Source organism: Cebidichthys violaceus, unplaced genomic scaffold (genome assembly GCF_023349555.1).
Source record: "Cebidichthys violaceus isolate CVI_PGR_0920_01 unplaced genomic scaffold, fCebVio1.0.p SCAF_69, whole genome shotgun sequence".
Taxonomy (NCBI): domain Eukaryota; kingdom Metazoa; phylum Chordata; class Actinopteri; order Perciformes; family Stichaeidae; genus Cebidichthys; species Cebidichthys violaceus.
This window is the reverse complement of record NW_027176916.1, coordinates 750,272-773,803: the sequence shown is the minus strand read 5'-3', so window position 1 is coordinate 773,803 and position 23,532 is coordinate 750,272. Positions and strand designations below refer to the sequence as shown.

At 42.9% G+C, this 23,532-nt stretch overlaps 1 protein-coding gene across 1 annotated transcript; it reads left to right on the top strand.

Annotated features, from left to right (window-relative positions):
- The first annotated feature begins 9,822 nt into the window (after window positions 1–9,822).
- Window positions 9,823–20,660, top strand: ppm1e (protein phosphatase, Mg2+/Mn2+ dependent, 1E). Its single transcript, XM_068734979.1, is given in 9 exon segments — window positions 9,823–9,842; window positions 10,174–10,287; window positions 12,189–12,337; window positions 12,340–12,371; window positions 12,511–12,615; window positions 12,617–12,700; window positions 13,264–13,407; window positions 14,759–14,852; window positions 15,182–20,660. Coding segments are annotated over 9 exon segments (1,662 nt in total). The 3' UTR covers window positions 16,102–20,660.
- The last annotated feature ends 2,872 nt before the right edge of the window (window positions 20,661–23,532 follow it).

Here is a 23,532-nt window from a genome sequence, read left to right as displayed (position 1 = left end):
TCTGGGATGTTGAATCTCCCGTCCGCACCACAAATATACCCCAAGGTACAAATAAAGGCCCTTAAATCAATACATTTGTGTATTCTAGTGAGCGCACGTGGCGGACGAGAGGCTTTTAAAGACGACACAGAAAAGCTTCGCAAATTTTTAAAAAAAATGCACGTTGAAAATGTGATTAAAATGTCACAGATGAAAACCAACAATAATCAAATAACTAAAACGTGACGACGACTAAAACCAGTGGCAGAATTAATACTGTAGACTAAGTTTTTATAGTCAAGGTTTTATTGTCTTTATGCAACACAGGATCGCATGAAAACAGAATTTCAAAGAAATTCAAATATTTAGATTATAGGATATAAACAGTAAAAAATATACATATAAAAGTGGCACTAAAGGAAGAATGAAATGATGTTTAAAAGGATTATACACAGTGACATGTATACAATCTTTAGTCCTATATGTGAATACAGCTGGTTCTGGTTCAGCGCTGAGCATTACAGCCCGACTCTAAAACACTGAAAGGTTACGTAAGAAATGAGCTGCTTACAACATTTTCTTTTTTTCAGTGATTTTAATTACAAAGTCAGGATTTTAAATTGAGTTTGTTAAGCGTTACGCGGGTCGAGGTTACATTTATTTAGGAGACGTTTCACAGCAGCTGTTTGCTGTCAGTGTGCAGCGAGCGGGTTCACGATCAGCCGTCATCTTCGTCCTTAATGCGCTCCCTTTTAAAACAGATGGTCGGGATCACGGCGGCACGCCGAGCCTTGAAGAGACGCTTCTGTTTCTGCGCTCAAACGTTTCCCCTTTTGACGGCCTCGAAGGAACTCTTTTTTTTTTTTTTTTTTACGGCAGCGGTGAGCTGGACGTCGGACAACATCAAGGTGTGATAAATGATAAATGAGTCGATTACAGAGGAGATGTTTTTCACCAAACATGGCCGCAGCAGAGAGGATAGAGGTCGATGGAGGCGTTCAGGGTCAAGGAGGACGGTGGTTTGGGGTTAAAACAATCACGAGAGCTACGTGACAATTAAATGAACGTCGACGTCTCGTTTCACGCGTGGCTTAAAACAAGTGTCTTCTGGGTAAAACACTAGTGTTAGTTTCACCACGGCTGTCTTTATACTTCCTGGTTCATGATTACGAGAACTACATAGGATTTCGTGGGATATCTCTGAATTACAGCGCGTTTATTTTACCGGGAACAGCCTGGTTGTTTTGAAAGAGAGCCAGGCTAACCGTTTCCCTCTGCTTCCAGTGTTTATGCTAAGCTAACAATTGAGTTATCAACACAAATATGAGGGTGTATCCCAAAGCTATTACGCTAAAGCACAGGGACATAATATGGAAAAAGGTAAACATGCAGGATTTTTATACAAAGCCGCAAACTCGACTGTTTTATTTGTGTTAAGTGAGTTTTATCAACGCTAACGTTTCATTCATCGCGTGAAGCTGGTTCACTTCTAAAAGGAGCTTCCGGAGGTATACGGTTCAGGTCAGGGCATGATGGGGCTCTCAACAATCCACCAATGATCCAGCTGGTGGATTACATAACACCGCCTTAAGGCTTTGTGTGCAGAGCAGCGCCGGGGCCTGCTCACAAACCTCACCGGGAATCACATGCAACCCTATCTGCGTGGAGGCTGGAGGCTTTTCTTTTCTTTGTTATCTGGGAGCTGCACCACAACAGACACACAACAATTTCAAACAAAAAGAAACATGACACACGCGAGAGCTTCAGCGCCTCATTCTGCAGAGCGTCGCCTCTCCGGCTGCCGTGGAGTCTCGTGGAAACGGTGTCGCTCCACGGCACCACGCAGCGCTCACATGCGCTGCAGGTTGGGGGGTTTTTTTTGTTGTTTTTTTTATGACGGATTAGACACGCCTCTCCGCAGCCGACATCGTGCACTTTGTCGTTAAGTGGAACGCGGCATTTCGCGAGTGCGAGTGCATGCGGCAGCACTCCGTGACGTCCGCAGTCACAGTCGCTCCATCATGTATTTGTGCACAGTGTTACATCAGCAGAGCTCTGGGGGGGGGGGGATACTAAATAAAGATCCTAAAGGTGTTGTGCTGAGAGGGCGGGACACACTTTTTGCTGCTGGTCTGACAACGATGAAGACGAGCTTGTCTCGTAGTGTCAGTGAGACGCAGCGGTGGAGGAAGTATTCACGACATATTTACGCGAGTAAAAGTACCACAGTACTATCAGGAAAATGTAGTTTTAGTATTAAAAGTATCAAAATGTTTGTGACTGTTATACTACTATAGATTACATCATTCGATTATTATAACAGCAGGGTTCTACTGTTGTAGCTGGAGCTCATTTTATAGTAAATAAGGATTATTATCATTATGGATGATGTAATAGAATATGATGCATTAATGTAGATTAAGAAAAAACATGCTACATACATATTAATGCAGCAGGAATATTAGATTTTACTCTTGTTTGAGTTAAAAAAAAAAGATATATTTTAGTTTAGTTTTATGAAGCATCAGTGAATTCCTACTGCTAACCATTAGAATACCAGAAAGCCAAGCAACAGACTAAAGCGCCACATGGTGTGTGTGTGTGTGTGTGTGTGTGTGTGTGTGTGTGTGTGTGTGTGTGAGTGGACCGAGGAGACAAATTAATTCATCAAAGTCACTTGAAAGCCATCTGAGGGGTGATGCAGCAGTAAAATGCTCTGATTTACAGCCGCTCTTTGTGTTACGTAATCCTGTTACGGCCTCTTGAGAATACTCTGCTCACATAACAGCGGTTGTTAGAAATTAATAAATAATGCGGTACAGCTATAGGATGTAGGATTCCCCCCCCCCCTCCTTTCCTTGGACAAAGGAATGAGGAATGTCTCGTGTGGATCCTCACCTCCACTCGAGACCAGGGAAAAATAAAAAAAGGCTCAACGCTGTGAGCTCGCTCCGTTGGGTTTGGCAACAGGACGACTGACACCGTTAACTGTCAGTCGCTTGCTTCTGTGTTGCTATGGAAACAACCTTGTTGCTCCACGCCGGGGCTAATTCTGTACAACAGAAGAAGCTTGTAGAAAAGCAACACACAAAAAAAAAACAACCCAACAACCCATGGCTGCGTGCGTGAGTCATCCGCTAACACGTACAACTCAGAGAGCAGCCTGTCGGAGCCTCGCCGCACGATTATTGTAGCTGAGCGCTCCACACGGGAGAACAACAAGCACCCGGCTGTGGTGGAGACGGAGGGAGGGAGAGGAGGAAGAGGAGGAAGAGGAGGAAGAGGAGGGAGAGGAGGGAACCACCTCTGACTCCAAAACTATTCTGATCATCAATGACATTTGAAAAAGAAAAGAATCGTACATACCCAATTTTCTTTGCCGTCGGTTTTATATCAATGTATAAACATGTAGAAAATATTCTGGTTTTTTTTGTCTTTTTGCTCTCGTTCTGAAAAAGACGATATTGTTGTTGTGTTAAAGTGGCAACCCTCAAAATGGAAGTTTTAGAATTTCACCGGAATTCAATTTTTTTCGGTGAAATGGAATAAAAATGAATAAACATGCGAAGTGTACCCGGAGGATTTTTCCCCCCAATCCTGGGAAAAAGTCATGAGGAATGTCTGGAACACGATGTTCACGTGTACAAAATATTCATTTTTTTCCCCCTGGTTGATTTAGAATATTAATTTGAGTATAAATGAAGGACTTGTGCTCAGAGTTTCGTCTGCGTCTGACACTCCAAACTAACGTGCTGTTTTTTTCAGAATTGAGTCCATAATTCATTTTTGTTGCGTGTGTGTGTGTGTGTGTGTGTGTGTGTGTGTGTGTGTGTGTGTGTACGCAATGGAGAACAATCAGGGAACGTCGCCGCAGAGAGAACCCCCAGTTTGTAAAACAGCTAATTACACATGTCCATACTTTCAGGAGTGGGCCATAGGCTCAATCCCCACGCCGTCATGCTATTAGTAACGGTGCCTTTCTAGTCTTCCGACCACTCGGAGCGCTTTAACGCTACATGTCATTCACGCGCTGACGGCGCGGTGCAAGGCGCCACCTGCCCATCAGCCAATTACCCATTCACACCCACACACAGGACGAAGGCACAGCCGCCGGGTCGCAGGGACATAAAGGGGACATAAAGGGGACATAAAGGGGACATAAAGGGGACATAAAGGGGACATTAAGGGACATTTATTCAAAGTAGAAGCCTTTGAGACTGACCCCATTTAAGCTCTGAAAGCTGTTTACATGGCTAATGAAAAAATAACATTTACATTTACGTGCAACCGCGCATTCTCAAGAGCAACATTAAACGAGTCAACGATGTACATCCTGTACTGCTACGCCCTTTAAATAGAACTTTCTCTCATAATGTCTACAAGTAGGTTATGAACCAGTTATGTGGGCTTTTTACGTTTGGACATGAAACTCAGCAAACAGTTCGCTTTGAAAAAACCCCCAATTAAGATGCATATTCATAATGTGCTGTAAACATGTCTAAAAACCAGAACGATCTCAGAACACATGTCTTTATCTGAAAATGATACATTATCCAAAAAAAGGAAGCCGCTGTTTACACGACCCCTATCGAATATGGAATATTGTTTTATTATTATAATAATAATAATAATAATAATAATAATAATGGAATATTAGTGTGCACGTAAACGTAGTAGCGGTTGACTTAATATCTTTTTGTTTTGGACTGTTTTTTGTCAACAAAACAAGACATTTGAAGACGTCTCCGTGGGAATCGCATGAGAATCTTTATCTAATTAGAAGATTAAGTTTAATCTTAACTTTAGATTAGATCGCAGTACGAATAATGAGACAATGAAACGCAGTCTAGCTGACGTCAGCTAGTGAAGTCATTGACAGATGGACAGAATGAACTCATTGTGAAATGGAGTTTGGGGGTACAAAGCGTCTCCCTTCCATCACTATGATGGGTCCACAGTGGACCCAGAGGACCCGGCGCTGAGTCCTTTCCCTCGTCGGTGGTGTTGTTGCAGTGCGATGGTGTGAACTGAGATTAAGCTCTCCTTTTAATCCTCCTCCGCTCCACATGACCTCACTGTGATGCACGAGCCACAGGGAACCGCCATTGGTGCGCTGCGCGTTCTCCTGTGTGACCTGCAGCCAATCAGAGGCTCCGAGCTCAGCATCCACCCCCACAGGGCAGCCAGTGGTGGAGGGAGGGAGGGAGGGAGAGACAGAGAAGGAGGAGGGAGAGAGAGAGAGAGAGAGACAGGGAGGGAGGGAGAGAGGGAGAGAGAGACAGAGAGAGGCAGGGAGAGAGAGAGAGAGAGGGAGGGAGAGAGAGAGAGGGAGGGAGGGAGGGTTAGAGAGAGAGAGAGGCAGGGAGGGAGAGAGAGAGGGAGGGAGAGAGAGAGAGGCAGGGAGGGAGGGAGGGAGAGGTAGAGAAAAAGAGAGAGAGAGAGAGAAAAGGAGAGAGAGGGAGGGTTAGAGAGAGAGGAAGGGAGGGAGTGAGGGTTAGAGAGAAAGAGAGGCAGGGAGGGAGGGAAAGAGAAAGAGAGAGAGAGAAAAGGAGAGAGAGAGAGGTAGGGTTAGAGAGAGAGAGAGAGGCAGGGAGGGAAATAGAGAGGGAGAGAGAAAGAGAGAGGGGGGGGAGAGAGAGGGAGGGGAACACGTTTCTATGAATGGAAACATGGAGGACAGACCCTCATCTCCTGATCTCTATCTTATTTATTTCTGATTCTATCTCTGGCACTCTCTCACTAGTTGTGTACGTCTCTTCATATTTTTATGGTATTTTGCATAATGTAGTAACGAGACAATGACGAGCCTCTCCTGTGTATCTACAACAATAATAAAACTCCTAAATACAGTTATTCAACACTCTATTCGTAGAGAGTTTACCGTAATACCACTACTTAAGGAGCAACTCAATTCAGGCAGCTGGTGTTACCATGGTTTCTCATAAATTCTCGACTCTATAATCTCCCAAATTTGTGAGTTGTTGTCTCGTAAATCCGCCAATTTAATCTCAGAGAATATCCACATATTTTCTTATAAACGTAGGACTTGTAAATCTGAGTTTTTCTCATCATTTTTACGACTTTGATTTTGGAAATTTTTCGGGTTTTTTTGGAATCTGACCCCCGGCATGCTGATTTATTTATTTTTTTGTACTAACAAAGGGCTCTAATACGCTGTTGTAGGACAGAGACGTCTGTTAAAGTGATGAGTAGAGTCATGCTCCACCTCTTTGAAGAATAACAACAACATACTTCACCCATAGAGCTGCCACACCAGGTTCCGACGGGTACTGCATTATGGGGGCCGGCCTGAACCACTCTGCTCCTGAAGTCTCTATCTAGCCCACGACCCAGTTTGAGAACAAAAATAAAAGGACCCGACCAAAAAAAAACAAAACAAAGTTTCTCAAGTGAGGAGAGGAATGACGAGACGAGGAAGCCTTATTCCTGATGCCTACAGTGACACAACATGTAAATCTAAGGACCGCCAGGAGTCATTTGGACCATTTCTATTTTCAAAACCTTTTGAATCCCTGAATGTTGGTACTGATCCTAAACCGTGAGATCTCGCTGTCCGTCCCTGACTCTTTATTGTTGAAATGTTTCACGCGCGATGAGGGAAAAAAAAAACAAAAACAAATATCATCCCGAGGCAGAAATGAATAATTTAACTATTTCTGTCCAGAAGACGGGTCGTCGGTGGAGTTATTTGTAGTTTCTGCGGTTGCTATGGAGAGAGAGGAATATTCCCCGTTGTGTCTCGTATTTACATTTCAACTTCCTCCGACACTTCGACGACGGCGGCAGAGAGACGCAGACTAAGTGCAAAGCGAGATACGGCAGTGTCATTGAAAGGGAAACACCTTCAGTGTGTAAATAACAATAAAAAAAACATAAAACGAGGGAATCAAATGTTTTACTTTGGCTTGTTAAATTCTGTGGATGTTGTTGGGCTAAATTATAAAACGGCATCCTAAAATCCGGTAAAATCCGACTTCAACTGAGACTTTTATTCTGAAGGGTCCATATTAAAACTTTCCTGTGTTGCTAAATGATGTATTATAGCTCTATAGTAGATCCAGTTCCGTGTAGAATGTGTAGGCCTTTGTTTCAACAGGAAGTTTAGTAATTATTTTACAAACTAACTGCTGGTTTTTACTTCCTCTTTTCTTTTTTTTAAACTCTGGACGTTTCTTTGGGAACGCACAGAGAGCGCTCATACAAGAGCGACACTGTGGAGGCTTTGTCTCTCCACCCACCGCCCGTTTCAACCAACTTTGCATGCTCAACAGATGAGCCGAGAGGTCTGGCAGACCCAGCAATGACGACGCTCGTCAACCGAGACACGCTGCCAAACCGACAGCTCGTCGTCAAACACTAAAAATAACCCAGAGTCCAATGCACAGATCCAAGGAACGATGTATAGTCAGTATTCAGTCCTAGACGTGAACACCTGCTCTTTGTTCGTCAGTCAGCAGAGAGTCACAGAGGCCCTTTCGCACATTTAGTGGTGGAATACGTCCCTGTGTTGTGCTCCATTCACATTAATTAAATGCACCACGATGACTATTTCAAAGTGTGCAACATCCCACCGTCCAGCGTGTGATTGAGCTGCTGCACCGCTTTGGAATGAACACGAGGCAGAGAGGGCTGCGTCTATCAGTATTACCGTATTTTTCGGACTATAAGGCGCACCGGATTATAAGGCGCATTAAGCAAAACAACACAGTCCGGTAAATCAAACTTTATTCAACTCAGTTGTAACAACAAATACCGGTACAGAAAAATACACTCACTTATCGATTCATTCCTCTTCCACAAATCCATCGAATTCTTCATCTTCAGTGTCTGAGTGAAACAGCTGTGCGATTTCGGCATCAAGAATGCCCGAATCCCTCTCGTCATTTTCCGAGTCAGCCTTGTTGCCGTTATCGGTACTTGGCTGTTCAGTGATGATTCCAGCTTTGGTGAAAGCTCGGACGACGGTTGCGACCGATGGTTACTTGTTGTGCTTATTGATCGATTTTGACTTTTAGTTTAGACATTACATTCCTGTTACGGGGCGATCAGGTAGTGACACAGCGTACCGTAATGCTCCGAATATCCATTGAGCGGAGCGGCTTCGTCGCTTACCAAAGTCGTACTTACACATTTCGGCAGATTTTTGAGCGCATTGTACCGCATAAAATCGATCAATAAGCACAACAAGTGACCATACATAAGGCGCGCTGGATTATAAGGCGCACTGTCAATTTTTGAGAAAATTGAAGGATTTTAAGTGCGCCTTATAGTCCGAAAAATACGGTACTATACAACATGACGGAACGCAAGTTTAAAAAGACGGCGTTCCGTTGGTAAATCTTTGGACGCACTTTGTTTTAAAACAGAATGACAAATACTGAAGATATTTGTAGCAATACTAGCTGCAGAGCTCTATGATCGGCAATGTTCATGAATTCGGAGTTTAAACAGTATTCAATCACCGTGACAGACCCTAAACATGCTCACAACAACAACTGCTAATCGGCGTGCTAGCGATTAGCATGAGCTAACTGAAAGGGTCGGGGGTGTTCTCTTCTGACTGCAGTCTTGATTAAGACCCGCTAAGCTGACCTGAGACCCGTCACTAGACCGTTTCGTGAGCGAGAGACGCTTCGCCAAAAAAAGTGCCGTATTAGTCCAGGACAGAATAAACGTGACTAAATATATATCTGAAGAGTTCTTTTACGTCACTATTCTAAATGTAGTGTACTATTGATGTTGATGTTTTCAGGTGTCTAAAATACAGCGGTGCATTACTCCCCTGCTGGTACTCCATCTACTGTAATACATTTTTTAAAAAAAAACAACAACTGTCCCTTTAATTAATAAGCTGTCTCTGTCAGTTCAGGGTTTATTTGCAAAGTGTCGGCATCTGGAAAGAAACCCAGTTATCCACAGAAAGCCTTCAGTCCTTCAAACGACCCTTCTCTTCCTCCTCCTCCTCCTCCTCCTCCTCCTCCTCCTCCTCCTCCTCCCCAACACTCTCGTTAACCTTAAAGAGGAGCAGCACACTCAGCTCTCAGATGTGCCGATGTTCCGCTGCACTCAAACCGAGCTGTTACGTCTTTTTTATTTGTATTCTTCAAGGTACAAATCACTGGCAGTGGCTCACTCCAGCTGACAGGATGTGTGTGTGTGTGTGTGTGTGTGTGTCAGGAAGTCCTAAATGAAGTCAGTTTAAATTAAGGATAAAATGTAGTATTCTGTGATAAGAGCGCTTCAAGGAACTGAACCGTCCATTGTTCGCTCGCTCAGTCCTCCGCTGTTTCCAGACTGAGATAGCTAGAGAATTATGGGATGGATTGCCGTGACATTCCGTCCAGACGTTCATGGTCCCCAGAGGATAAAAGCCTGCTTACTTTCGGATTCCTCTGATTTGGTCATGGAGTGCCATCAGCTGGTCAGAGTTTTCACTTATTCGGTGAAAATGTCTGATCTGGTGACTTTTCATCGAGCACCACTATGAGCTGTAGTTTAGGGTGTAAAATGTAACAAACAGATATTTAATTTTAGTTTTTTTTAAATTTATTATTATGATAATACATCATTCACCAGCAACTTGGCAAAAAAAAAAAAAAAAAGTCTTCAAAAAGAGCAGGAATTACAATTCAAAGGTAAACCTTTTAAATGCAGCAACTAATTGGTCAAAATGGAATCGATCAGTGATCCAACCCAGCTGATGGAGTCGGTACTGGGTCGATATCGGTATCGGTGCATCCCTAGTCTTGTGTTGACATAAAGATGTCTTATAAGGATGCATTACATTAGGTTGTTTTTAAAGAAAAGTCATCAATCTACGCCATGTATTTGACATTTTACAGGTAAAAGAAACAACAAACCCGTCCGTGCTCTCTGACCGTATCTAATGAAGGCTGTACCTCAAACGTATATTTGACATTTCTCTATCGCAATTTGTTCTCGTCATCAGACATGCTGTACATGCATGTAATAACATCTGTAATAACAACATCTGCCATGTCTGGGTCTGTCCTGTCGTTACGGCTCTAAGAACAGCACATTGTTCTTCAGTGCCATAACACACCGGCTTAATGACGGAAGACATCGCTGATCTCCAGAGAGGATTATCCTAATATGATTTTTCTTCCTGACCCATTCATAAACTGTGTCGTCTCTCCCCCCCCCCCCCTACAGTAACTGCCCGTGCTCCCTGGCTGCAGCGCTGGCCAGAGCCACAGCAGACAGCCTCCTGCAGACCGACCTCACCATCCACCACCTCAACAAGGCTGTGGAAGATGGAGCTGACCCGTTACCACGTGAGTCCTCTCTCTCTCTCACACACACACACACACACACACACACACACACACACAGTCAAATTAGGTCTCCCACACACACACTTACACAGCAGGCATCTAACCACCAGGGCTTTGTCCCAGTTCTCCCCCGCAAAAAAAAAAAAGCTGCATTAAGTGGTATTTGACCGCTAGAGGGCGGACCGAAACGTGCCGACAGATTCTCATCAAAAGGATCACCAGGATTTTCTCTGTTCATGTTCTCATTACAGCGGCGCTCTAAATACCTCAAACTGTACTAAACGCCGACGTTTTCCCTTCAAAAGCGACGTAGAGACGTCCGCCTTCTCTCCGACATACCGGGACCATTAAAACAATCTAGACTGATAAATAGCACCACAGGTACAGTAGGAAGTATGTGTTTTATATCATTTGGGGTGAACTGTCCCTTTAACGTCATCGGATGTAGACCGAAGGCTTAGATAATGTCGAATATGCAGCTTTTATCAGGTAAAATACTGCCATGCAAACACACACACACACACACACACACACACACACACACACACACACACACACACACACAGAGATTAACATATTAGTACTGAACTTTAACTTCATAATACATCATAATAAACCGCGAGCTTAAACACAGCAGTGGTGGAAGAAGTACTCTACTCAAGTACAAGTAGAAATACCACAGTCTAAAAAAAATACTGCATTAGTTTAAGTATCAAAAGTAAAATGAATCATTCTGCAGAAAGGCTCTTTATTTTTATAGAATATGATATTATTCCGTTTTTTGATCACTAACAAACGCATCAGTTCTGTAACATGGAGACAATTATAGATACTTTGTGTACTACTAAGTAAAAAAGTACCATACTTCCCTCTGTATTAGGAGTAGAAAATGTAAACTTAAGTACAAGTACGTCAACGATTCAGTTTCAACTTTGAGGGCCTTTTTTTTACCTTCATCTCTCAGAGCAGCGTCGTTCCGACTGAGGAAGATGTGCGCCGATAGAAAATGCTGCCTCGTGGATTTAGGTCGCTTTAATTCATCCTTTCACACCTCATCTGTTAGTAAAGGATGTTATGACAAGCAGATATGCGATTTTAGCGTGACGTCAAACTATTAATAAATCCATCAGCTGATCGTGAAATCTGATTCAGGAAGTGATATTATGAATCTGTATCAGGTCATGTATATCCGCTGCTGCTGTTATTATTAGTACTAATCATATTTGTATCATTATTTCTGATGTTATTACTGCTATTAATTCTGTTTTGTGTTGTCATTTTTATTGTGTTATTGTGTATTTATTGCACTTCTGAGAGAGAAGTCCTTCCTCTGTTGCTTTCCCCGATTTTTTTTTTTTTTTTTGGGAGAGTTTTTGTTTTTTCCAATATGGCAAATTTCTGATTTTGCCATATTGGGCTATAAAAATAAAATTTTAATTGAATGTATATAACCGATTCGTGCAAATCAACACGTGTGCACGTATTTCCCCAGATTAAAAAAAAACATTCAGTTTAAAGCAGTGGGTCTATGAATAAATTATATTATTACAGGATTATTGGTCGGACAACACAACACATTCCAATACGTTATTTTGGACTCTTTTTGTGACATTTCATAGTCCAACGCTTAATCAATTAACACAGAAAATATATTATACTATATATTATATTATAGTGTCAATAATCATTATTATTCGTTCTAATTATCTCTTAAATTAAAATCAATAAGTAGACAATTAAATCATTAAGAAATGTCTGTAAATCATTACCATAAAGCTATGACTTAGTTACCTTGTACGTGATATAGAAACTCTTTGACTCTGTGTGTGTGTGGTGTGTGTGTGTGTGTGTGCGTGTGCGTGTGCGTGTGTGTCAGAGATGGAGTCTGTGAAGCTGGCCTGGCTGTGTGTTCAACAGGCTCTTTGAGATTTGCTGCCTCTGGCTGAAGGAGCTGCCTTTCCGACGCCGTCCTCAGCCGTACTACGAGACCTCCATCCACGCCATCAAGAACATGCGGCGCAAGATGGAGGACAAGCACGTGATCATCCCGACTTCAACACGCTGCTCAACATCCAGGTAGATGCTTTGGATACCCGGATGAACAACGCTGCCGTTGGCTTTTGTGTTCTTAACCTGCAGTAAACTGCTGCAGTGACCTTTGACCTTTGACCACGTCGAGTGACTGAATTCGTCTCTCTCTCTCTCTCTCTCTCAGGATCAGGAGGAACAGGCTTACTTCGCCGTGTTTGACGGCCACGGCGGCGTGGACGCCGCCATTTACGCCGCCAACCACCTCCACGTCAACTTGGTGAAGCAGGAGTGCTTTCAACCAGGACCCGATCGAGGCGCTCTGCGGGGCCTTCAAAGTCACCGACGAGCGCTTCGTGAAGAAGGCCTCGCGAGAGGTAAGCCCATCTGACGAATAACGACGAGCGAGCAAACGACGACGTCGGAAACGCGGCAGACAGCAATCAGATCGCAGGAGAGCAGCGGGCGGTCAAACGCACGCGGCGGCCAAAATTCAACGGCAGCAGTTGAAGAAGTATTCCAATGTTTTACTTGAGTAAAAGTAGTAATACCACTGTGTAGAAATACTCTTGTTACAAGTAAATTTCACTCAAGTAAAGTAAAGTATAGCATCAAATATACTTAATACTTTCAACATATTCACAATAAATTAATAAAGTACATCTATCTATCTATCTGCCTTAAAAGTACCAAAAGTAAAAGTGCTCAATATGCAGAATGATATATATATATATATATATATATATATATATATTATATTATCGGATTACAATAATTGATGGATTAATGAGTTCATCACTTTATGCTACAGATGGTGAAACACAAATATGGACTTTCTTTTCACCAGTTGGTAATCTGATGAAGTATAGTCGTGGTGCAGCTGCTGCTTTAGTGTGTGTGGTGTGTGTGTGAGCTTAACACTGTGTCCGTGTTTCGGCAGCACCTGCGTTGCGGCACGACGGGCGTGGTGACGTTCCTGCGGGGCCGGACGCTGTACGTGGCCTGGCTGGGGGACTCCCAGGTCATTCTGGTCAGGAAAGGACAGGTGGTGGAGCTGATGAAGCCACACAAACCGGACAGAGAGGTGACTCACACACGACGTCCGTCGCGTTGTGTCCTCGTCTGGGACGAATACTCTGCATTCCTTGTAGAAAGTCCTTTTAACAAATAGGAATATGTTGTTTAGAGACAAAGATCCTCTGAGCAACAGAACAGAAGAAATCTTAGCTTTGCGTCAGAATTTTGTGCAGATTTCAGCTTCCTGTTTCAGTGCCAAGAGTTTCACAATAAAGCAGCCTGTAACAAGCTGGAATTAACAGCAGACGTGTTGCTTTAGCAGAACTAATCACAGTTCAAACCTCTTTAATCTCACCACTGAGGAGACTCCAGAGAGACTTAATCAATATCTAGAGTTCAGTAATCATCGAGAGTCCAAGTTCCAACAGTATTTAACACTATTTAACACTATTTAACAGTATTTAGCAGTATTTAACACTATTTAACACTATTTAGCAGTATTTAACACTATTTAACAGTATTTAACAGTATTTAACACTATTTAACAGTATTTAGCAGTATTTAACACTATTTAACAGTATTTAACACTATTTAGCAGTATTTAACAGTATTTAACAGTATTTAACACTATTTAACAGTATTTAGCAGTATTTAACAGTATTTAACAGTATTTAACAGTATTTAACAGTATTTAACACTATTTAACACTATTTAGCAGTATTTAACACTAGTTAACAGTATTTAACAGTATTTAACAGTATTTAACAGTATTTAACACTATTTAGCAGTATTTAACAGTATTTAACAGTATTTAACACTATTTAGCAGTATTTAACACTATTTAACACTATTTAACACTATTTAACACTATTTAACAGTATTTAGCAGTATTTAACACTATTTAACAGTATTTAACAGTATTTAACACTATTTAACAGCATTTAGCAGTATTTAACAGTATTTAGCAGTATTTAACAGTATTTAACACTATTTAACACTATTTAACAGTATTTAACACTATTTAACAGTATTTAGCAGTATTTAACAGTATTTAACAGTATTTATCAGTTTTTAATTAACAGTATTTAACAGTATTTATCAGTATTTAACAGTGTGGAAACATTGACTAAATTGAACTTTTCTTTGTTTAATTCTTCTTCATTTGGGGACAAAACTATTTCTAATTTAAATAAAACTTTTGGTGTCTGAATGATAGTTTTTATCTTGTTAAAAATAGTTTTAGTCGAAGGAAAGAATAAAAATCAATATAACGGCTGATTACGATTCTGTATTCATACATTTCACGACTATGCTAGAACTTTGTATTGCATTTAAACGTGTAACGGGGGGTTTGAATGTTAAAAAGCTTACGCTACATGTGACAGTGTTCACCACTAAAGCTTCACGTGTGTCTGCAGGATGAGAAGCAGAGGATCGAGGCTCTGGGAGGCTGCGTGATCTGGTTTGGCACATGGAGGGTTAACGGCAGTCTGTCTGTATCCAGAGCGATAGGTAAAGTACCGACACTCAGTGTCTCACATGTGGTGGTGGTGCAACGGATCATTAAACTCACGGATCAGAGGCTAGAAACACATAAGTGATGTCCTGATCGCACATTTGACTGAATATCGGCGCATAACGATGGTCAGTAAAACTTTGTTTTGTTAAAACGTTAAATTTGGTAATTAATCACAGGTTCACGTGTGTGCAGAACCGTGAGGAGTGACCCGTACGGTCCGTTACGCCACTAACATGTAGCATTTACTCTCGTTTTGACTTTTGTCTGCTGAAACGAGAGAATCCGGACCCGAGCAGAATAACCCGTTGACCTTTGTCGGCAGGCGACTCGGAGCACAAGCCGTACATCTGCGGCGATGCGGACCACGACGTCTTCCCGTTGGACGGGTCAGAAGACTACCTGATCCTGGCCTGCGATGGCTTCTGGGACACGGTGAACCCTGACGAGGCGGTGCACGTGGTCAGCGACCACCTGGAGGAGAACACCGGGGACACCACCATGGTGGCCCACAAGCTGGTGGCGTCGGCGCGCGACGCGGGCTCCAGTGACAACATCACCGTCATAGTGGTCTTCCTGCGGGACCCGCGCTCGCCGCCGCCCACCGGCGCCGAGGACGAGGAGGAGGGTACGGCGGACGAAGAGCCAGGGGAGGAGGAGGTCGCCGAGGTGGAGGAGGAGGAACCGGAAGAGGAGGAGGAAGACGAGGCGGTCAAGGCGGAGCGCGGCGAGGGCGGCAGCACCGCGGACATCGGGGGGAAGGGTCGCGGCGGCTGGCCCATGCAGCAGTGCTCGGCACCCGCCGACCTCGGCTACGAAGACCGAACGGACTCGTTCACGGACAGAACTAGCCTGGACCTGATGGCGCCGTCGCTGGAGGGCCGCATCTCCCTGATCTCACGGCAACCCTGCTCCGACTTTAGCCCCGACCTCCACGCGGCCTCCCGCGTCTATCGAGAAGAGCGCCCGCCGAGGCGCAGGTCCTGCATCCCCTTTCAGGAGATCGGCGTCTCTCGCTTCACGGACCCGCTGTGGCCCCAGGCGGCCACGCTGTTAGGCCAGGTAGTGAGGCAAAGCCGCAGGCCCGGTTCTGGTACTCGCCGGTGGGTCCGGAGGAGGCCAGGCGCATCCAAGCAGCTGCTAGGCCTGTTACCATCCGGCCACCTGCTGCCGCACACGCAGCGCCACTCCGACCGGAGGCCCGGGGTGGCGGCGCCTCACCTGCCCCACGGTACCGCCATCTAAAGAGAGGTGACCCCAAAACCAAAAGCATCTCCTTCATTTGTCCGGTCCTGCCCCTCAGCCCACCCCCGACCCGCCTCAGCCTTCAGCAACACGTCTTTCTTTGATAGTAGGCAGTCGTGGCTCCTGCAGACGTCATGTGGTTATTGAATTTCAAATGTAAGCTGGCCCACTAACACACAAGCCCTGCTCCTTAACATGCTGTAGGTACAAAAAAACAACTACTGCATCCTCTCCATTGTGACCGGATGACACGAAGCCAGAGCTGGAAAATGCAGACTGAACTGGAGATCCAGTTAACCGGAGATTAGGTCTGTCGTGGACTACGACATTTTCAGTCCGATCACACGTTTAACATTCATTTAAATGTTCGGTCGCTCAACACTCTCGGCGGAGATGTTGCTCTCGGGTACATGCGGAGAGAAAGATTTGATCTCATCGCTTATTTAGTGTTTTGGTCAAAACGTTGTTGGACAGCTGAACCACACACCTACACGTGACAGCTGGACAGGTTTCCCTAAACTGAGCAATACTGGATTTTTGGTGGCGTTGCCAATATATCAATATTTGAGATTTATACGATATAAATCCTAAATACAAACACAAAACATCAATCCTTTAAATCAAATACATAAACTTGTTAGAGCAGTTTCTAATGAACACAAACGTGTTTTTAACATGACCTACCAGATGATCTACATATCCAGACATGTTTGTTCCACTTAGACCGAGCAGACATGTTGCTGTGCTGAAGAATCGGTTGGCTTTAGTTGAAAAAGGATCGAACCTTTCCCCAAACCGCATTGTACTCGTCTGTAGCGTTAAGATTTCCCTTCACTGGAGCTAAAAGGTCCAGATCAAAGCTTACAAAGCAGCCCTAAACTAAAAGTACACTAACTACTTGTGTGTAAATCATCTGTGTTTCCGTCTATTTAATGTGACACAGTTGGTATTTTTGTCTCGAGACGGCCGTCGAGAACGTCGAGCGACCGAACATTAAATTAAAGTCTAATGGCGAAAAGCTTGGCTCCCCCTTTTTTTTTTTTTTTTTGTTGTCAACCCCGGCGATCCCTGGGTGGCAGACCAAGTCCATGGAGGAGGCCGGAACAATTGTGGCTCCTGGTTTTTTCCGGGACACATGCTGTTCTTCACTCTTCCCCATGACGGTCAATGACCCAGACGTCATCCAGCCACAATTTGTCTGCAGATAAAAGCACTTAACACCGGATTATAAGAGATTAGCAGTCACTTAGTGAATAAGTGCTTCATGTAGTCCAGTATTCCAGATGGGGATATACTCCTGAGAGAAAGTTGGGTTTGAGTATTTTGTATTTTTTTTTTTTGGGGAGATTGGAGGGGTATTTAAAAATATGTTTTTGTTGTTTGGCCACAGAGCTATTGGAAAGTACTCCAAGTGTATTTACTTTTACACTAATCCCCATTTAGAAGTATTTTCCAGCAGGCTTGATAAGTGCAAACTATTTAACGTTGAGCCGGGATAGTTGAGAGCTGCAGAACACGTGCCTTCCATATGTGTTGCTGAAGCCGACTTCCTTTACACCCATTTTTCACTAATTATGAAATCCACGTGTTCATATTAGCCATTAAAAGGACGAGTCGCACGACGACTCTTTGCCACGTTAAAAGGAACAGTTTGGCGTTCATTAATAATTTTCTTAGATGAGAAGTTAGACACAACACTCTTGTGTGTCAAACTTATAAGTATATTTCCCAACACGTCCGTTAAGTTTCATAGCCATATTCAAATAGCATGAAGAGATTCTGTAAATAAAATTGTCCCGTCATCAGTGACGTTCAAAGCAAAGTTCAAACTCAAGTCTGCCACCTTTTCACAAGACTGCACTCAAACTACACCTGGCTTTTTAGGCATGAAAGTCAGTTTCCCCCATCCACATTCATATACCCAACACCCAATATGGCTCTAATGCTAACTCATCATAATTAACAAATGTAATCATCAAATAATACTGATTTATATGCTAAAAACTAATATAGCAACCATCCTAACTTAAAATACACACCATAGCATTACTGTATCTAACCATACTTAATGACTAAACTGTACTAAACACTTGCTGTGAAACTATGACGTCATAGGTAAACCCCCTGACCCACGTTTTCCCCCGAAGTTCTTAACTCTTGATTGTTATTTTCAAGAGTACTAAAAAATGTTTTGGTTGCCTCTTAATGCTATATATTTAAAGTGACTGTTCGCTAAACCCCTCCCCCTTACTTACTGTTGCTACAGCCGTCAGTCTCTCCGTTCTCGCACATTTTAGCTACAACTCGGAAGAAAAATGTTTTAGAACAATGGCCGACCAAAACCGCCATTTTGTTTCTTAAAATAACAACTGCATGCTAGCATATTTCTATCGCAGCTAGCTAGCAACTTAGCGTTAGCTCCGGCAGTTGGTTGTAAACTCTTTTCATCCGGTTGATTCTGAAACAAGAACCCTGTATAAGGAGTCTTAAATACGTTTTAAATAAATGTTAGCATAACGCTAAAACACTGGAGGGTGAAGCTACATGTGGCAGACTTTTCATTTTTAAAGTACTAAAAAAAGTGCTTTGGTTGCTTCTTAATGCTATATATTTAAATGTGTTGTGGGAGCAGGTGACTGTTCTCCATGCCCCCCAAACCCATGTTTTGCCCACATATAAGACACCGCAGAAGAAAACCAAACTGCTATTCGTTAGCAGCGCAAAACGGCCAAATTATTGTACATTAAGGCACTTTTTTTGCCGTTATGGATCATACATTAGGGGGTGGAGTTTACTGAGCGGTCATGTTTGGACGCATTGATTATCCCCTAACATTCCCTAACATAGTCATTCCCCAATTCTTTTTGGTTGATGCAGTGACTTTGCAAACATCAGGACGTTAGCGACGACCAGGTATTCTGTAAATTGTGCCTCCACTTTCCTGGCCCGGTCCAAACATGTGATCCCCACCCCAGACAAATGGGTTCTGGTTTTTTGAGGGCCGTCACCTCCCTTCTTTCAGTCTTATTGGTAGATAGGAGGGCTTGATCTCCTGTAAACCATGGACTGATTAGTGAAGAGAATCAGAATGTACCTCATGTGTCCCGGAGTGTCCTCGAGAGACTCGGTGAAGGGCGTCGACATGAGGTGGTGTTTTCTTTGGGGTATTTTATGAGGAATGTACTGCCCACACACTCGGCAAGCTAAAGCCACCGGATCCCTTTTTTGTTGAAGCGTCAGTGCAGTCTCTAGAAAACGTTGGCCGATACCCCAAGAAGATCACAACGGAAACCATTTCCAAGATCCACTTTGGCACGGATGCAAAGTGTCTGTATTACGAGTACTAATTGTGAGTTGAGCGAGTGCTGGAGGAGTGTACATATAATAATTATGTCTTGTAAATCAATGGTTTTAAGCCGTGCTCCACGAGGCCCGACAGTTGGGTCAGTTGTTGGATCCGGATCCCGGAATCTCACAGGTGGAGGTGAGGATTTGATGCTATCGAACAGCCGGAGAGGAGGCATCAGTCTGTAAACACTGCCGCTGCCTTCAAGAGCTGCTAACATATATACAAAAAAAAAAAAAAGGTGTCGAAGAAGCAGTCCGGCTGTCCACTGGAAGAGTCTTTAGTGTACTATAGTGGCCTAGCTGCTGTCTCGCCCTGCTTTCTTACCCTGACATGAATAGAAAGAAATCTGAGGGGAAAGATATCCATGAAAATGTTTAATCATTGGCTTTTAAATACTGCTTCTCCAATCCCAAAAAAAAAATAAAAAAATCAGTAACAGCCTTAAAAAGAATGCCAATCAAATTGTAGTTTGTAGGTTTTCATTCCAACTCTGCTGGCGTTAGGTGCTTAGCGCGGCCTCGATTTAGAGACGAGGAACCCAGCGAGCTGAGCTGCTCTGCTGTTGAGGGTCAAACGGAGGAAACTCTAGAGAATCTGTCTCAGGATCTCGTTATGACGACAACGTGTTCTTGTGTCAGGAGGTCGTAAGCAAGGAGAATGGTTAAATACCTTTATGTGTGCTTGGTCTTTTATAACAAGATACTTGGTCCCTTGTCATAATAATAAAATAAAAAACTTGGTCTTTTGCCATAACAAGATACTTGATTTTGTTATTATAACATGATACTCTGTCTTTTGTCATGATAACGAGATACTAGGTCTATTATTATAACAAGATACTTGGTGTTTTGCTATCATAACAAGGTACTTGGTTTATTATTATAAGAAGATACTTGGTCTTGTATCATAACAAGGTACTTGGTCTTTTGTTATTATAACAAGATACTAAGTACTTTATCATAACAAGATACTTGGTCTTTTATTATAACAAGATACTTGGTCTTTTATTATAACAAGGTACTTGGTCTTTTGTTATTATAACAACATCTTACAATAAGATGGTATTGTTATGAAGAGATGGATTTTGTTTTGTGTGAATGGTGGCAGTGGATTGGAGCAGCAGTGCAGTACGCTCCTGTCCTACAGTCTCACAGTGACGATGTGAATACTTAACTGCGCTCTAGAAGATGGGGGGGGGGGGGGGGGGGGGGGGGAAGGTGAACCACAACAGTGACAAGGACCCATGGGTTGCATTCATCAAAATAAATAAAAATCAGTTATACAGTGTGACTCATCATATTGCAAAAGCGCCAGAAGTCGTCACTGTATGAGCAATAACAACCACCACCTCCCTGTGGTGAATCCTCTAGAAACCCGCACTTCCTCCCCTCACTCACACTCTGCTTGCACTAAAAAAACGTTCCTCTGAGTCGGATGTTTCCCTTCCCCTGATGATGATGATGATGATGGTAATCATAATCACTGTTTTAGCTATAGAGGGCCCCTCTATGAATCTATTTACACACACACACACACACACACACACACAAAGCTGTGCGCTCTGTAAGCAATAATGACGTTGCATCAAAAGGCTCTCTGAGGGGATTTGTCTTCTGCTGAAGGAAAAAAAAAAAATGTGTCTGTCAGCCAGAACTTGAGAGGTCACAGAGCAGAAACGCTGAAGCTCCTCAAGTCAAGTTCTCATTCATCACCCCCCCCCCCCCCCCCCCCATGGAGAACCGGATTATGAGTCATAATCTGCTGCCGGTACTAAGGACTACTCAACACACTCCTACACCAAGTTCAGTTGAGTTCTTTTAGTTGCTAATGTGGCTAACAGAGTGTAGCCCAACGTCGCTCTGGTTCCCTCGACGACAAGCCAATGGGACTTTTTAACGTTAGGCTATAAACGAACTACACCACGGTCACACGAGCGTGAGTATAAACCAGGCGGCAACCTCCGGTTCTGCCGAGTGAAGCCGACGCTGAAGTGTCTTAAAGCTGCATTCTCTCTAATGTCCACCAGGGGGCGACTCCTCTGGTTGTATAGAAGTCTAGTCTAAAATGACTCTACTTCTCTCTTGATTTATTCCCTCAGTAAACATTGTAAACATGAGTTTATGGTCTCAATCTCTAGTTTACAGTCTTCTTCAATACAGCATGATGTTCATTTAGTACATTATGCTCCATTTAGAGTCAAACACACCATAAAGAAGGGGATGCTTTAGGGGGCGGGGCTACACAGTGATTGACAGGTCGCTACCAGAGTCGTATACTGCTTCTATACGTCACTCCTCAGTCCAATTATGATAACTTCAAAACTTTTAAAACTTCTTAAACTTAAACCACAGACCACATTTCAGGCATCTAAGCAAAAACCCATTGGCTTCAAAGTGAGGGAACCAGCAGCACTGCTGACTCATGTCCTGGTTTTGGGACTACTTCCTGCAGCGCTCTGTGACGGGGAGGATGAATGAGATCATTGAGGGCTGTGATTGGTCCCTTCTTCTTCTTCTTGTCCTCCAAGCTGGAAGACAAACCCCATGATTGGCTCTTCTTCAACATGCAGGTTAGGTTTAAAAAAAAAAAAAAAAAACAAATAAAAAAAAACAGTAAAACACACATTGAGTACCTGTATTATGTGTTCCTGTAGTATATAAAATATGTGTACTGTAACCGGTGACTAATTATCATGTATATAAAGATTAGAACAAGTCCTCGACTGATGCCTTTTCTTTCCTGAAGAGTCGTGATCGTCTGATCTGTTTGCATGTTTCTGCTCCTCGTTAGGCCCAATTAAATTACCCAGGATCCTTTGCTTTACCCATTGGGTACCCATACGCAAGTCTTTGCATGCCACTTTCTACTTCTACTTCACTACATCGAAGAGAAATGTTGTACTTTTACCTTCACTACATCTTTATGACAGCTTCAGTTACTTTACAAGTTATGACTTCTGCCCACAAAATATATGAAGATCAACTATTTTTAAGTTGTTTTTCATGTAAAAATATTTCATGGTTCCAGCTACACAAATGTCAAGATTTTCTACTTTTCCTTATAATGTTAATATATTAGTAATAATGTTAACGTATTAGTAATAATGTCGAGGTTTGGACTAAACAAAAACATTTGAAGGTGTCACTTCTTGCTTGGAGTAATTGTGACAAACATTTCTCACTTTTTTCAATATTTTTACAAACCAATCAATCGATTAATGGCGAAAATATTTACCTACAACGGTAAAATCCTGCTTTTACACGAATGCATGAGTAATACAAATCTAATGAGAGATTATATCATGTCTGCAGTGAAAAGGAACCACGATTATTCACTTAACTATCACATTTAAGTACTTGAGAATTTATATTTTTAAGCGACTTCGAACTTCAACTTACTGCATTTCAGAGAGAAATACTGAGCTTTGTACTCCATTAATAAATGTATTTGACAGCTTTAGTTACCTTTATAAAAGAACACGTGATTATTTTAGTTCAGTCACAGGTTTACAGGTCGAAGGTTTTCCGCTCTAAACTTCTCATTTCAATAACTGTTCAAGGCCCGTCGAAGCTTTCAGAGCTATACGGCACCATGGAGACCACGGCGTCGTGATGTAAGATGTGAGAGAAGCAGACAGACGGGTCTCCTAGTGTGTGTTTGAAGGACGTATCCGGGATGAAAACAGGTTTAAAAGATGAAGACAGAAGCTAAAGCTACAGATCTCGGTGTTAAAGTGAAACCACCGCGTCACCCGGAGATCAGGAGACTATGAAGTTTAAACACCGTTCCTCTTTATTCACCGCGACAATCATTAAGAAGCTAAAGCAGCATGTGTTTACATTCAGCCAGTCTGTTAGCTATACCTAATACAAAAGACATGAGAAGTCTACGTTGACTTCTTCGTCACGTAACTTCCGTACTTCAGTAACGACCACTTGACCTAAATCTAACCAAGTAGCTTTGTTGCCTCAGTTGTTTCCTGTGGAGACGTACATTTATTTTGAAAAACGCTACGAATGTGACGAGCGGAAACTTGACACGCGTTAGCGGCGTTTCGTAGGAAAACGGGCCGAAAAATGAGG